The following is a 14,072-nucleotide window of genomic DNA, read 5'->3' as shown; positions in this document are numbered from 1 at the left end:
CGACTTTCCTTTCAGGAAATGAGGGAAGAGACAAAAAAAAAAAAAAAAAAAGAGCAGGACCTTTGGAAATAGGACAAAGACAAAGCACAACACCTTTAGATACGCTAGTCATGGTGGAGCACAGGAGGAGGAAGACAAGTATTTCAAAACAAAAGGAACTTAACAAAACGAATCATAATATAATGAATACCATATTTTTCATTATAAATAGATAAAAATATGAACATGTTCTTACTGAAAAACAAAACATGGAAAGCCACAAAAAGAAAATCTTGCCTTTCTTCTTACATGCAAAGAGAATTCTCAGGTAGTCTTTCCACTCTGATTCTTTAAAAAAATCCTAGGAAGCAACTAGAAAGTCCAATTAGCATATTAATGTTAAAGAGTTTAAAGATCCAGACTTTTTACACTTTTATCCAGGAATTTATAAGGAGTTGCTCATGGTGTTTTCACTTAGAAAACAGCATCTAAATTACTGTCACAGATGCAGGAAATGCCTCCACAGAGAAACTTTTGAAGCCCAAGTTGTTCATGGCTAGTTCCCTATAGGTGAGTATTACCCTACATAAGTGATTTAAAAAATCCTTTGTCTAGTAGGATTTACAAAAAAAAAACCCAAACATTGAACCACTTCTGCTACCTAGGTTACTTAACATATTTTTACCTTACTTTTAAATATTTTCAACAAAGAGTAAAGAGTATTTCCTTGAATGGCACAGTTTTAGGCAGCTGCTATTTTTATATACAATATATATATTTGTTTATAAATAACTGTGTAACCAGAAGATTGCACTCAGAAAATTACAAAATGGTGTTTCAATGTTTGCAGCATGAAGTCTAACTGGACGGAGTGCTCAAGCTTTCCATGCAACAGTACCTAGCAGATGTTCCAATTTCTTGTTTTCTTTCTGCTTTTAAGGATGTGTTCACACAACCATTCTTCGAATTCCACACTCACAGCAGAATTTTGCCCATTCCACTGGATACTTTGTTCCACATTCATGGCAGAACTTGGATAACTGTACAGGTGAAATTCCTTCACTGCTTTTTGCACTTCCTCCGTTGACTGAGGATGGGCAGTCTCTACTGTCATACCCAGTTTTCCCATCAGACCTGAAAGTTCCCAGATGAAGAACATTCTCTGTAAGCCAGTTCAGTTTAACTTGATGTAAAGTTAGTCTAATCCTTGCAATGAATATACTTATTGTTACTGTCATTTTCATGCCTGCACTTTCTATTTACAGTGGTATATCTTACATTCAACGCTATCCAGGCTCCCATAAATATCTCCAGATACCCACCTTCCGTGCAAGAAAACAAAAACCACCAACGTTCTAGGAGCAGAATCAAATATTTCACTGACTACTTAGATTAACTGGAGTGTTTGAAAACTTAAAACTTAGCGTGTCAAAAAAAGAAAGGTTAAACCAGCAATACAATTTTCATCCTACCCTTTAAAAGGGTAGGACAAGACAATTTGTGTTCTTAGCATGCAGATTTCATTCAGTTTCAACTGAAAGAATATTTTCTTATTTTTTCAACAGCTCCCAAGTGGTTTTTGACATTTCTAAAAGGGTCTTCTGTGCACATCTGAGACAGCTGATGACAAAGGTGTGCTGTCAGATGATAAACATGCAAAATATATTGAGCATCTCAAACAAGCCAAATAGTATTGATCATCTATTAACTGCAGAGAATAATACGTTCCCCAACTTCTTTTGTAGTAAGTAATCCCCTTTAATGAAGGCTCTATTGATGACAAAAATCCATGAAGTTAAAAGCTACCTTAAGTAAATGTCTGAATTGCTAGTTTTTCTTCTGTTTGTTAGAGCACCCGTGCTCATGGCTCTTGCCACACTAGGAGGGGTTGATGTCCGGGTTTTTGTTGTTCCCCTAAAATAGAAGAAATACCTGATGATTTATACACACACAGACAATACGTGTAAAAATATGCATTTTCAAATTTTACATATATTTATATATATATAATATATAAAAAAGTGCATCAATCTACACATTAGTTAACTGTATGAAAAATAACTAATTTCCTACCAAAAGCAAACAGAGGAGCTTTGGTATGAACTTGCATGGTTTGAACTGTTATGACTTGAATCTTACAATGACAAATTAAATGAAACAGGAAGTCCCTTCCTATTCATGTGTCTCACTTCGTAACAGGTAGATCCTGCACTACTGGCTGCTCAGTGGATTCTAATGTCTACCATGACAAATCACAAGTCACTTTTTAGGACTGGCAGGTCTTTTAGAAAAATAGAGAGCAGCTGACTGCAGGTTTTAATAGTTTAAGATCTGTAAAAAGGATAACATTCTCAATACTTTGTGACCAGTATGAAGTTAGTCAACAAGACCTTTTTCTTTTTATATAATGCTGTAAATCCCTTTTCTTCAAAGCATAATTATATTTATGAATATAAATAGAAGGAGAAGAAAGAAACTGCATCCAGCATTAGGGCCTCAATTTTTTCTAAACTGTCACAGTGTTCCTAAAGTTGGCATCAATATTATGATCACACAGATATGAAAACTGCTTTCCTCAGGACTCATGAGTTTTATGAGAAGCCAGTATACAATGAACAGCACATCCCAAACATTGAAAAAATCTTGCTGCTTGCTTTGATGAGTAGAGAAACATCAGAATCCCCTGAAAAATCTGAGTAACACTAAGAAACATAAATGGGAAGGGGCATTGATTTATCTTCAGTGACCAAGGACAGAAGTTTTCACCATTGCTCCAAAGAATTACCATTCACTGGGATTTCTTCTGCTTTGGCAAGTCTTCGACTATGACATCTTGTGCACAACCAAGTTTTTCTGTTCTCATTCTTGAACACCAGTGCATAAACTCAATTTAAGTTGGGACTCACTCAAGGACATTAAAAAAAATTAAAACAAGACTCCATTAAAAAAATTAGTCCCAAGAGACCATCCATTCTCTTCAGATCAACCTAACTGCTCCTTTCAGAATTAGAAACTATCTGGTCTTGGTTTGGTTTTGAAAACACATATAAGGAAATGCCTTCAACTCCAGTAGCTTCAAATCCAACAGTGACACAACTGAGGAACATGTAAGAATTCCTGAATTATAGACATGCTGCATAAAACATTTCTCCCTTCATGTCATGAACATGGAATAAAGATGGCTTTTCAGCTCCTTCTATCACTTCAACCAGTGGAAAAGTGATCAAATAATTAAGCACAAAGGTGGAAATCAGCAACTAAATTTAAGATTAAATAAATTGAAATTATATCTAAGTATTCAAGTCTAACAAGAATGGCTTCTACATGAAACAGGTAGAGTGCAATGATCAAAGATTATGGATCATTGGGCAGAACGCTAGCCTTCTCCATTAGTTTTCCTGTCTGCCCCCTGATTTAGCAAGGAGATTCTAAAGATGGACTTCACTGAAAATAAAAAATACTGTGCAGATTGAAAAGCACTGCATCATTTATATCAGAATTAAAACTTACTGAAAGTTATGTCAGCCTTGCAGAAGTTACAGAATTCCAGAATAAAAGTCCTAAATGTAACCTAAATTACACTGTTATGATGTACAGATGTTAAATACTCATCTTGTGCTATTTTCCCCATCTCATTATACAATGAAGAGAGACCTTTGCTCATAATTGAGTAAAAACTCATTAGAGCTCAACAGTAGAAAGAACATACTGGACTGCTACTTTACCTGTCATTGAAGACAGAAAAGCATATAAAGGAAAATTCAACTGTACACACAGAAACATTATGGGATCATCATGGATCAGGGATGATCAGGCAATGAAGCACAGAATAGAATTGTGTGTCAGTTTCTGTTTAGACAGCTCCAAGTAATTAAAAAAAATTCAAATTTATTACTGACTCAGTTTTCTCTGGATTTTCACCTTGGGACCAACATGCTACTTTTTCAAAACCAACAGCATTAATTTCTTAAATTGAAGTCTCTTCAGAATGTACTTTGAATCAGTTTTGAACATCACGTTAGGAGTCCTAGATATTTGAAACAAATTGACGTGAAAACCAGTCCACTCTTCTTTCCTGTATTTCAACTGTATCATACAACCTTCATCCCACTAGGTACTCTGAAAATTCACCTGCTGCTTTAGTCCTAGGTGTATACTAAAGAAATTTCAGAGAAATCAGTGTCTTAATACAGCATTCAGGCCACTGACTGAGCTGGGGAGGGGAGGAAATTGAAATACTGAAAAGCCACATTCAAAGTGCACAGTCCACCCTGTATATCAAAGGAGGCAAGGTCTCATGAACAGATAAAACATCACTCATTAAAGGTTTAACAGGACATCTCCATTCCAAGATGTTTAAACACAGCTTTCTGCATAATTTCTGCAGTCTTTTTGCACAACTAATTTTCTAAAAATACAGAAGAAACCCCAAATATATTTTCAGACTAGAAACTTCCCTTCCAATCTTATCCATTCTGTGATTTCTGACATTTTTGATAAGTAAATCAACACAAGGAGTAGGCTGCCACTGTCTAGACACACAATTAGCATCACGTTTCATTTATGTTTGGTGAAAAAATCTTGAAATTACTTCCTTAAGCAGCAATCTGATCTCTGGAGACAGAGATCAGATATTTTTGGTTATTTCAACTTGTGCCACCACAGCTTGGTTTCTTCTGATCTGCCCCATCTCTGCCTTCACTATCTACTTGACCACTTCTGTTGTTTTTCCTGTTTGGTTGGATTTTGTGTTTTGTTTTTAGAAAGCTATATAAATCCCTGCTCTACACTGTATCACATGAAGTATGAATTGAGCATGACAGGAGATGAGACTGTGTACCAATATCAGCTGGAACTCTTAAAACCTAGACATACTTTAAAGGTATTTCTTATCCACTCCCTATTTAAAAAAGAGTAAGATTGAAAGTGAGTTCCCTTCCTAAAGCAGCTCATGTTGTACATCTAGTTGAATTACCACTGCTTGCAAAATAAAAATCTGAAAGTAATTTGTAAAAGAAGCTTGTCTTTTTCTAAGCATGCATTCGTGATTTGGTTGAATTCTATCATAAAATACTGCTACATAAAGCTTGCTTCCTAGACAGAGCGTTCAGATATTCTTGACAGCTGTCACTGTTATGCAACCACAACAGCTCATAGTTCTGTGCAAAGTCATAAATAACTTTCTGCTGACTAATGGCATGCATCGTAAAGTCCAGAAACCTCTGCCATAAACTGCAACATTCCACATTGCTATGCTGAATTTATGAATGGTTAGGAACTATGTGCACTTGCTGAATGCTGTTGACATGCAGCGTACTGAATATCCTACTGCAAGTAAGGCAGATTTAATTCTTCAGCTCAGTAGATACCAGAGGAAGAAAAACAGGGATGGTATGAAGAGCAGGTAAGAAGTACCTTTTAAAGAACTTCTCTCAAGAAGAAGAATCAAATCACTGGTCTATGGATAGGGACTATTTTAAGCAATTGTAGTAACTCATTAAGCTAAATTTTCAACATCTTAATGTATTGCAGAATGAAAAACTGAGCTAATTTTTGATGGTTCACAGGACTCATAACTCTAACCAAACATGCAAAGGAGTAAATAAAAACATAATGAAATTCTGTTTGTCTAAAAAGAGCTCCCATTCCTTTCATTGCTTTTGCTTCTTCAAATAAAAGCCAAAGTCAAATATTCTTTCCCTGTCTCAAAGATACTACAGCTTTGATTACAGCATTAAGTGATTCAGACACATTTCTACTATGTAAAGCAATACATTTCATGTATGTGCCACATAATTCGTTACTTATTTCTCTTTTACAATATGAAAAAGCAGCCTATTTGAATTTGGCATCTTCCAAAATAAATCAAAGGCTTAACTACAATTTAGTATCTATTTCCTTTTTAAAAGATTAGAATAATTGGAATAACCTTCCTTCCAAACTTACCTCATATAAAGATTTCTGGATATTCAGAAGTCTTTATAAGATCTAAGTTAGACTTAACCAAAGACTTTACCTTTCATTACAAAGTCTGCCTTTCTCATGGTTTTGGACCATCACATTTACCATACAGATGTAGGAGTTAGAGAAATATTTGACCTTAAGAGAATAAAATTACTTTGTCAAAAACCAGTACAGTTACCAGGCTTAAATGCTTACTTCAGCTTTGCATTATGCAAATCAGTTTTATCTCGGGTTTAGAAAGACAAGTTCATTACTTTTAATCTGTAATCAAGCACTGACAGAAGAAATCAAATCTGAGGGAAACCTTCACCTTCCCTGTCCTACTGTGAAGCTGTTTACCTCACGCTGATACTAATTATATAATCTATTCTTCTCCCACAGCACTTTTATTGAAGACATACTGGGCACCTGATGTTTGTCAAGGACATATGTCTCTGCTTAGGAGAAACATTTCTGCAAAATAGATAAACCACACTGATTTTTAATTCTTACTTCTTTACAAGCAACAACTCATTTGGCCTTTGGACGGTACGGTCTGTTTTTGTATCAGTGTCATAAAACCTTTGCACATCTCTTCCAGTTCGCAGTGGTGGGCCTAACTTGTCCATCTTACTATTAAAATATATAAAGGGGTGCTCATAAGGACAGCGCTAAATTGCTATTCAAGTTACGCAAAAAAAAAAAAGAAATTAAAAATACTCACAATTCGATACTGATATTACCAAAGAAATCCCATTGACTTTAAAAAAAAGTACAAATCAGACTTTAATTGTCCAGCAAACAAAAGGGTTTCTTCTTGTTTTGATAAGGAATGGATTTCATAGACATTGGATTACATTTCAAATACATTTTTAAAATTCTTTTTCAAACAAAATATTAATGCCAGTTATCCTCACACTCTGCACAATGTACTCACATTTAGTCTCTTTTAAGAACAGCTTTCATGATGTCATTCAACATTGGGAAAGGGGGGCTCATAATTACAAGTCATAGTAAGTTTAAAACATTAGAAAATAAAAGATATATAAGTACAAGCAACCTTAACTTTAGAATTAGCAAGAAGAAAAATTTTTCCTTTTTTTTTTTTTTTTTTTTTTTTTTTTTTTTGTTGTTGTTGTTGTTGTTGTTGTTGTTTTGTTTTGGAAAGGCGGAATAGAGGACAGCCTGAAAGAAACCCAGCTTTGTTTTAACAACAAAACCCCCATTCACAATAGATAGTACTACATACACAGCCAATACAAAAATCCCTTCCTCACATCATCATAAGGAAAACTGTAGCTTTTCAGAAATCGCACTTAGACTGGAAAATTAGATCAAGTTAAGATCTGCATTTTTATAATCTTATCATCATAAAGTAAAACCTAAAAATAGCCTCCCAAACAGATGTTCTAGTTCAAATTAATTAACTATAGTTATACAGTTATCATAAACTAATGTTTGACCCAATATAAACTCTTTACATACTCCCAAGAAACTGAGATGCAAGATTGAGGTCTCTGACACTGCAAAACACATACCTCAACCTCACATCGTCTTGGTTATTTTTGAACTTTAACAAATTATCAGCATAACCTGTGAACTCCAGGCACATACAGAGTAGAACACCAAAGAAATATCCTAGAAGCAGTCATAATATTATCAAAATAAAGAACTACAGTATTCTTTCACACCTTAACAAAACCAAAAACCCAAAGCTGACAGCCTTTTCACATTCCAATGGAAAAAACCATGATCACAAGAATCTTTCAAAATGCAAAGATCTCCAAGATGACTCCTTACATATCTTGATTTCATTGAACAAAGCCCTGTAAATTATGGTATTCATAAAAGGAACAAACTGGTTTAAAAAGATAATGTTTATAAAGGGTACAAATGCTTTATGGCAAACATGTAACTGGAATTTAAAATTTACTGTTATCGATTTGGTGTGCGGTTCATATTGTATTTCAGCTGTAAGACAGCTGTGGATGTGTCACTAACAGACTTATTTTCCAGGAGGGAAATATTAACATTAAAGTGTATGTCTTAGCTCCAAAATAAAATATAAATTACAAATTAAATTCTATGGGTTCATTTGCCATATTAAAAAATATAATGAAATTTTCCAAGTCCCATTAAAAAAACAAACAAACATAACTGTTCACAAATGAAACATGAACAGACAATCTGTACAAGCAAAAGATCCCTGGCTGGCCACAAACAGTGGTGTCACATTCTGCTGCGCAAAACAGTTTGCATGTGGGTGTGGAGCTCACCTGTTTGATTACCCTTTTTCCTCCTGAACATCTGATTATTTCTGGCAGTGTCTTGGGGTGACTTTATGATGTGTATCCCATATTGCTGCCTATGCCCAGAAATTGATTTCTGTGCCTTTCTATACTTCTAAACTGAGCCTGAGAGGGGGAAGGAAAAACTGAGCAAAACTTCTTCAAAGCAGTTTGCAGCTTGTTCAAGGTCACACACAGATAGCAATTGGTTTCCCAGCTCTGGCAGGGGAGGGAGGAAGCACCCGGCTTGCTGTTTTCCCGGGGACAGTTTTTTTGGCCAGTGGTTCAGCTGCTTTTTCTCCGGAGAGAGACTGAGAGTTGAATTTTTCCTTCCCTGGAATTTCTACTGGACTGCTTGATTGCTTTAGCATCAGAGCACATCGGGAGGACTTTCCACCGGGCACAGAGGGCCTGGCCCTGGGCCAAGCCCCAGCTCTGAGGAGACCAAAGGGAGGACTCGAACACTTTCCCAGGTTTTTCCTCTACAGCGAGAGATCTTATTATTTAGCATTATTATCCTTTTCCCCTGTGTTTGTTAAATAAATAGTTTTATCTCCTTCACTTTCCTTCGAGGAAAATTTATTTTTCCCGAACCTGGTGGGGGAGGCGTGCTTGTGCCTTCTCTCAGAGGATGTATTTCTAAATTTGGCCAAACCGGAACAGGCAGCTTACTACAGCTGCCATATGCCTCAAGAAATGCAGGACACTGCTAACCTCTATACTATTATAAAATACATATCAAACTTGGGTTCATAACATGATATCAAATTATAAGCCTAATGACAACTTATGTAGAATTTTCCTTTTCGTAATTCTTTAGTATCAAAAAGATAACCTATTTTCACCCAAATGAATGAAGATTTTCTTACTGACTACAACAGTCACACGCTACTCTTGTACTCTCACTTGCTCCTGTACCACCCAGAAATTATGCCCTTATGCAACACTTTCATTCATACTGGAAGAACTGTCTGTGTTCTTACTCTGTCCAGGGAGAAAAACACAACTCGTAGCAGAACTCAGCTGACACATCCTGATCTACACGTATCAAGTAAACCTCACTGGCACTAACATAGCTTATGTTGATGATACTGTGCTGTGCTCTCTCAGTAGTCCTTTACCTGGGGAGCAGAACAGGAGAATTCAAATTTTAAAAAAAAGACACTGCATAGTAAAAATAACTTACAATAAGTGAGCTCATAAAATAGGGTTCCATTTCTGCTCATACAAAACGAAAGTGCTCGCTGCGATGCTGCACATGAGGTTTACAGGCGATGAACTCCGAACTCCCTCCCCTCGCGCAGCTCCGGGGCCAGCGCTGCGCCAGCGCCACCTGGCGGGTTCAGAGCGGCGGCGGGCTCGGCAGGGCGGCGGGCTCCGGAGCGGCGGCGGGCTCGGCAGGGCGGCGGGCTCCGGAGCGGCGGCGGGCTCCGGAGCGGCGGCGGGCTCCGGAGCGGCGGCGGGCTCCGGAGCGGCGGCGGGCTCGGCACGGCGGGCTCCGGAGCGGCGGCGGGCTCGGAGCGGCGGCGGGCTCGGCACGGCGGCGGGCTCGGCACGGCGGGCTCCGGAGCGGCGGCGGGCTCCGGAGCGGCGGCGGGCTCCGGAGCGGCGGCGGGCTCGGCACGGCGGCGGGCTCGGCACGGCGGCGGGCTCGGCACGGCGGCGGGCTCGGCACGGCGGCGGGCTCGGCACGGCGGCGGGCTCGGCACGGCGGCGGGCTCGGAGCGGCGGCGGGCTCCGGAGCGGCGGCGGGCTCCGGAGCGGCGGCGGGCTCGGCACGGCGGCGGGCTCGGCACGGCGGCGGGCGCCGGAGCGGCGGCGGGCTCCGGAGCGGCGGCGGGCTCGGCAGGGCGGCGGGCTCGGCAGGGCGGCGGGCTCGGCAGGGCGGCGTCACCTCCCGCCCCTCCGCGCATCCCCGCAGGAGCAGCGACCGCGGCTCCACAGGAGGCAGCAGTGTCCCATTCCATCCCCCTCTTCAACGTACATACAATTCATCCTTGATATTGCACAATATAATTGTAATTCTACTATTAAGCCTCTCTACTATTACCTCTCTGGAAAATCCAGAATCACAATGATTTGGGTAGAGACCGAAGTTTACACACGTGAGAAATACCTAAAAAAACCCCAGAAGTTAGTTTCCCCTAGTGCAAACTGCAGGAACTTGCTTCTAACAGCAAAACCTGGAACTTAACCTGGCCAAAATAAAGTGTGTAGGCTCTTTAATATTTGTCAAGGAGAAAAGAAAAAGTGACTGCTTACCATTCCATTTAAAAGACTGCCCTTAAAACAATCCCCACAAAACACTGCTCAGTAAAGTGTTCCACTAACAACTCAGAAAGAAGAACATGACATCTTATTTTACAGCATAAGCTCTCTCCCACTTAGGTATAACAGAATCCCAGATCTCACACTAAGGCTTGTCATTCTACTGGTTAAATCATAAATTTAGTAGCAAAAGAAATAAATCTTCTTTAATCCTACTGAAGGTTAATGTTCAAAAGGTCTTCTGTTTTTAGAAAATAATTCCAGCTGTGTTTAGCTACAGCGTAAATTATAAGATGTTTTAATGTTTAAAATCTGTCACTGCAGTATTAACTATTTTCACTCTGATGTAGGACATTGACTGTTGGTGTCTTGGTCCTGGCTTTGGTATAATTTTGTAGGTATTTCAACAGAACCCAATATATTTTCCCCTCGTGCCCCAATACTAAGACAGAAGTTGAGATGATTAAGGCTGAAATTGTCACCAGTGACCAATCTGAGGGTACCTAACTCTTCCATGTTGTAACTGCTCCTACACCTCTTTGCTTTAATATACCTTCTGACAGATTTGTTCCCAGAAGTGAATGCAATGAAGCTAAAAAAAGAAATGGCAGGTCACAGATACAACACTCAGGAATGAGACACATTTAACTGGTTAGTATAGAAGACTGGTTAGTATGAGCAGCAAATACCATAAGGGCTAGTTAGAAAACAAGAGAACAAGTTTTTTAGAGAAATAAGAAGGGCTGCAGGCAGAAACACACTCATCACATCCATACTCTTAAAATCTGGAAATTGTGTAGGCAATTGAGGTTATAAACCAAGCTAACATTTACTGCCTTTCAGCAGAGATTTTTATCTAGAGCTGTGCCAACCAGAAGCCATCTATATGTGCTTAGCAGAATGCATAACCAGAGAGAACCTGGGCAAACATCTCCCCAGTTGCTATTTGGCTTCATCACGTCACAGTTCTTTCTCCAAGCAACAGAGGAGAAAATGGAAGACTACAGAAAACAAAATTCAGTAAGCAATTGTGGAAAACTGCTAGACTTAGTATGTCAAGATACAGAGATGCTGTGAGTTTGTGGAGAATTCACGAGGCTGTTTGGGCAAAAATGTGAGCTAAGCCACTCGCTTTTCTTGCACTAAGCTGGAGCGAGGCTTAACAACTGAACGATGCCTGGGGTGAGGCAGAGCCTCACCATTGGTGTCTCAGTGAAGGCCAGAAGTGCACCCAGGCCTCGGTACCAGCCTCACTCCCCCTTATCCACGCACAACCAGCCTCTGTTACAAATCTGTTCCTTTGGGAAGATAATGATGTGAGGCTGTCACATGCTGACAGGAGTAATGTCAGGTGGCCTTCATTGCTCCCTCACCTGGTGGAGGAGGACACTGAGGTATTAGGGATCTGTGCTGCCTTTGTTAGAACCAATTCAGCCAAAGGTATCCAAATGTAATTAACACATTGAAAAATGCACCCACCAATACAAAAATGAGAAAAAAGCTGCCTCCCCACCTACTAAGACCACAGCAACTGGTAACCAACTATATTTGGCTATAGTCACACCTTTTTTCCAAAAAGTCTAAAATTGGTATTTGAAATCCTCCATTTTTGGAGTATTGAGAACATGACCTCACGTCATGGACAATGGGCTTGATCCTCTCTCCCCTCCCCAAAGCAGGGATGACCCTTTGGTGAGATTTGTGCCTCCGGCTGCATCAACAGTATAGCTGGCAACAGTTATACATAGCACTGTACACTTACATTTTGTAGATCTAGTGCATTTATCACCAGCAATCTAACAAGAGTCAAGAATCTATTGCTCAATAAACTACATTATTTGTGAATCTGGAATTGTAGAAGTTCTTACTGAACACAACCAGACATAGTGCCTAACTGGTTATAATCAGAAATTAAGCCAAGCTGCACCCAGCCCTCCTGATCTCTGAGGAGTAGCTAGAGAACAAGGGGGTTTATTTTCTACCAAATTCCATATACTTATTGCAACAGCAACTGACAGGTAAAATTAGATAGAATTTCCTTGTTAACAAGTGAACACCAAAATTGCTGCACCCTCAGAGACAAATACAGATTTCACTTAGGAACTTTCAACAGGAAAAAGCTTTTCCAGACAGCTGGGATACACTACTGGGCTCAGAAACACGCCTTCAAATTATTGCAGCTGAATTTTTTGCTGTGGTTTGCAGACCTGCTTGTTTGCCACTCATCAGTAGGTGTTAATTCAACTTCTAAAACTGGAGAAATAAAGAAAAACAGTGAATAGAGGCTGGGATTTTCTGACAGTCACAGCATAAATGCCTACAAATGGTAGTGAAGCTGACCAAAGACTAGTGAGACACCAGGAGAGGGGGGAAATAAAAAAAAAAAAAGAAAGGTATCTGTCAGCCTCAAGGACTGTGTGCGTGACCTGGGTCTGAAACAGTTATCATGAGTAGGTAAAGCAAGCAGGAACAGAACTGAATCCTGATGCTACAGGGCATTAGGAGGGAAGCATGACAGAGCTGTAATTCATATTCATACATGACTTGTAAAACTTTAGAGTGATAAACTAAAAATCTCTCGTTTTGTGTAATTGCTGTCCAACCCCATGAGTTTTCAGAATGTCCTTTTCCTTCCTCACGAACTTAACGCGTTGGTGTTTTTCCACCTTATACCATCTTCACCAATCTGATACTCATTTTTATAGGAATAAATCTTTTTCAATCACCAATGTTATAACTGCAACCATGTCCTTCTATGTTTTGTGTTCTCAGTGCCCCTTTGAGGTGCTCCTCAAACTTCTGCAGATTTGCACTGCTTTTCTTCAATCCCTTCCACAGACTTCTCTTTGAGATTCTGTGAACTCTCTATCCCTCCAGCAAAGTATGAGTCACAGCCTTGATCACACCAGCACTTATACTGAACTCTAGCAATCTTCATGTAGCACTCCTTGCTGTTGTAAGTGCACTGGTTTCCATTTGCCTTATTTGTGCTCATTCATTTGCTGCCTCTTAAGACAAGAAAAGGAAGAGAGAAAGCATCCATCCTTTTGTGCTAAGAGGAAGATCCTGTCACAATTGGCTTGCAGTCTGTGGCAGAAGCCTCTTTCTTCTATTTCCACGGAGTGTAGGAAATTATGCCTAATGCTTTCTGCTTCTTTAAGTCCCTTCACTTTTACCAGGAAAAAATTCACTGCTCCAACCACTTCTGCCTATTCAGTGATTTTTAATATACTTTATATTTATTTTTATCTCTTGAACTCCTTTCCTGTTACTTCAACTTTATAAAATCCACCTTTGCCTGCTCCAGTGGTCCTTAAACATATAGCTGTATTTACAGATAAAGAATAAATGCAAAACACTGTACTTCTGAAGCTCATAGGAAAAAAATAAAAAGTGAAACAAACGACAGAGATTTCTAGAACTAGAACAACATAAATATGAAATTAAACAAAAATGACGACATGAGATAGAACTTACCCTGCTTGTGGGTTCACCATTCCCAGTGAGTTCTTATGAACTGGTGATAATGTCTGAATTTTGCTCCCACTGGATCCGGACGAAGACAGTGCTTTACTTGAAGAAGCACCTTGCAGT

At 39.3% G+C, this 14,072-nt stretch overlaps 1 protein-coding gene across 1 annotated transcript in view; it reads right to left on the bottom strand.

Moving 5' to 3' along the window:
- Positions 1 to 815: 815 nt before the first annotated feature.
- ZC2HC1A (zinc finger C2HC-type containing 1A) overlaps positions 816 to 14,072 on the bottom strand; it is a 31,127-nt gene continuing 17,870 nt past the window's right edge. Inside the window, exons 7-10 of the mRNA XM_082278682.1 lie at positions 13,956 to 14,064; positions 6,436 to 6,555; positions 1,786 to 1,893; positions 816 to 1,113 (exon numbers count right to left, since the gene is read on the bottom strand). Of these exons, the coding sequence (XP_082134808.1) occupies positions 927 to 1,113; positions 1,786 to 1,893; positions 6,436 to 6,555; positions 13,956 to 14,064 (524 nt within the window). The 3' untranslated portion in view covers positions 816 to 926. The remainder of the gene's footprint in view (positions 1,114 to 1,785; positions 1,894 to 6,435; positions 6,556 to 13,955; positions 14,065 to 14,072) is intronic.

The sequence above is a fragment of the Coloeus monedula genome, assembly GCF_965178545.1.
Source record: "Coloeus monedula genome assembly, chromosome: 1".
Lineage (NCBI taxonomy): Eukaryota > Metazoa > Chordata > Aves > Passeriformes > Corvidae > Coloeus > Coloeus monedula.
Note: the sequence above shows the minus strand (reverse complement) of the source record. Positions and strands in the feature narration are given on the sequence as shown.